Source organism: Ictalurus punctatus, chromosome 18, assembly GCF_001660625.3.
Source record: "Ictalurus punctatus breed USDA103 chromosome 18, Coco_2.0, whole genome shotgun sequence".
In the NCBI taxonomy this organism is placed as follows: domain Eukaryota; kingdom Metazoa; phylum Chordata; class Actinopteri; order Siluriformes; family Ictaluridae; genus Ictalurus; species Ictalurus punctatus.
Window position 1 is genome coordinate 15,736,399 of NC_030433.2, and position 2,500 is coordinate 15,738,898.

Below are 2,500 nucleotides of genomic sequence, written 5' to 3' on the forward strand. Positions count from 1 at the left end.
AAAGAATCTTTGGGGCATTGTGTACATTTTATTTGGGGCAAACTACCGCTTTAAAATGGAATACATGACAGAAATTACGGTTCTTTTCAGTGAGTCAGAACAATCAGTTCATCGCACTAATATGAGCCATTTCTTTCGACTCCTAGACAGGTCACTACCAGATTTTTTTTTCAAAGGTGGCCAAAATTTTTCATAGATTTTTGCCTATACAGTGCTTATATGGTTCAATGAATTACATTATATAATTGTAATTATAATTAATTTTATTATTTAATGCATTGTATTCTGAATTGCATTTGTAATAACTAATGTATGTAAAAACAGCTGCTCGATAATTAAACAGAGGAACAGCAAGCATTCCGATATGAAATGAAGGTGAGTCAAATTATTTAAATTACAGAAACGCTACATTAAATTTGCAGATATAAAGATATTTGTTTATTTATTTATTTATTACTAGTACATTGTCCTCAATACCGCCGTCTAGTACTACCTTTTACCAGGTACACTTCTGTGACACTTATTTACAATAATCAATGCAAAATAAAAAGGAACGTTTTCATTCGACTGACCCTCGTATTTGTCTTGTTCCTATTTATTTACTTATGTATTTATTTATTTCATTTCAATTTATTTTTATTTAAACCGATTCATCAGTATTCAGAATTGGCGTCCAAAGTTCATATAAAAGAGCCGGTTCAGAGAGTCGACTCGTTGCCGAACAACACATTTCCGTGCTGTAGTCTTTCAGGATTAGAGTCTGAAGCTGTTCTGTCAATATGAAGAATGAAGTTTATATGCTAAAACGAAAATTATAATTAAGCAAACTTTTTTTTTTTATTCGGCTTGACCAGTTTTTACGAGTTGTAAAGTTGTAAATCCTGCAGAGTTAAAAACAAAACAAAACAAAAAAAAAGTCCCCACTATCGTGTCTAAAAACAGATGCTCAGCATGTCACTCGAGCATTACCTCATCTTCTTGCTGGGGCTCCACGTCTTTGCAGTCCTTAATTGATATGTTTTATGGGAAATGTAGTTCTCAGACAGGCACAGCGCATATAGATTGTGCAGTAAAGCGGCAGTTGGTCGCCTCTATTTCCTACAATGCTGCGCTGAGAAAGCCCGCTGGTGGGTGGTGGCTTTTGCTTGTGAGGGGTTTGGTTAGATTTCTATAGCTACATATTTGTAAACTAGCTGTTAACTAGCTTTAAACTAGTTTGTAAAAATAACAATAAAACATTTATATGGTGCAACGACAAGCGGATTTTGCTAAGGAAAGGTGTTAATCTCAGAAATGGAGAGACAGTTGCATTTGAATTTGTTAGCTTCCAGACCCCCGACGGCAGGAGGGTTACAGTCGGGCTCAAAAATGAAAATGGGGTAAGTTAGTAGTTTAAGAAATGTAAATACACAAACATGAACGTTTATTAACGGAGCTAGTTAAGCTAACAATGTCGGCGTTTTTATCGTGGGCGTGTTTATCGTGTGTGTGTGTGTGTGTGTGTGTGTGTGCGTGCGCGCGCGGGCGCGCATTAGCTAGCCTTGTTAGCTGGCTTCTGTCCACCTCTTAAACACTAATGTCACGACTTTTAGTTCAATAGGCACAATGTGGACCTATAAAACGTCTGTCTGTCTTGCACGCTCAGTAAGTCTGTGTGCTATATCTAGAGTTGGGCTATATGACGACAATATCGATATAATGATTGTCAATACAATTTTCTGAGATATCACTCTCTTTTATAGCATTTTATAAAACACAATTACAATTAGGCCATAAACTGGTTGGAACCAGATTATTTGTTGTGTTGTACTGTGTTGAATCCTTGCAAATGTAATTTTTTTTTTTTTATAAAGTGTTATTTATTTTTGTAGACATTAAGAATGTACCATCAGACAGTTTTGCTGGGAGCAAACCTATATATTGCAATACATATCATGTACATAGAAATGTCTTCCAGGTGTCTTGATGTATTATGTTTGTTATATCAGCGATAAACAACAGCCAGTGAGAGTCAGAGGAAATTCATGAGCAGCAGATCCCTGAATCCAGTTCTGTCATCTACAGTGTTTTCCACAGGCAGAAGTGAACCTAGATTATGTCATCTTTAAGAAGGGCCCCAGACATTTATTTTGCCTGGGGCCCTTCTGAAAGATTTATGTTCTTATGTCTTCATGTTACCCAGAGATGTTGTTGTGACCCTTTACGTTCATGGAGGAATCGCAGTAGACACATGTTTCGAAAGACTTAATTTCTTTATTGAAAACAATCGTAAGAGCGTAGAAAAGCGAATGAGGAATGGGGCGATATGTACAATTGTTGAACAGGGTCTTAAAAACATTTCATCGTACCCTGTGAAATAAACATTTTAACAAAATATTTCTTAGGCTCCAACTGATATAATTATACAATGTTCATTTTAAAAGTAGTCAAAACACATCTAACAGAACATGGGGTGTCTTTTTTTTTTTTTTTTTTTACAGCTTCATGCTGTGTTTTGCAA

At 35.8% G+C, this 2,500-nt stretch overlaps 1 protein-coding gene across 1 annotated transcript in view; it reads left to right on the forward strand.

Moving 5' to 3' along the window:
• The first annotated feature begins 1,058 nt into the window (after nt 1–1,058).
• ppme1 (protein phosphatase methylesterase 1) overlaps nt 1,059–2,500 on the forward strand; it is a 16,725-nt gene continuing 15,283 nt past the window's right edge. The window contains exon 1 of the mRNA XM_053687847.1: nt 1,059–1,379. Within this exon, the coding sequence (XP_053543822.1) occupies nt 1,294–1,379 (86 nt within the window). The 5' untranslated portion in view covers nt 1,059–1,293. The remainder of the gene's footprint in view (nt 1,380–2,500) is intronic.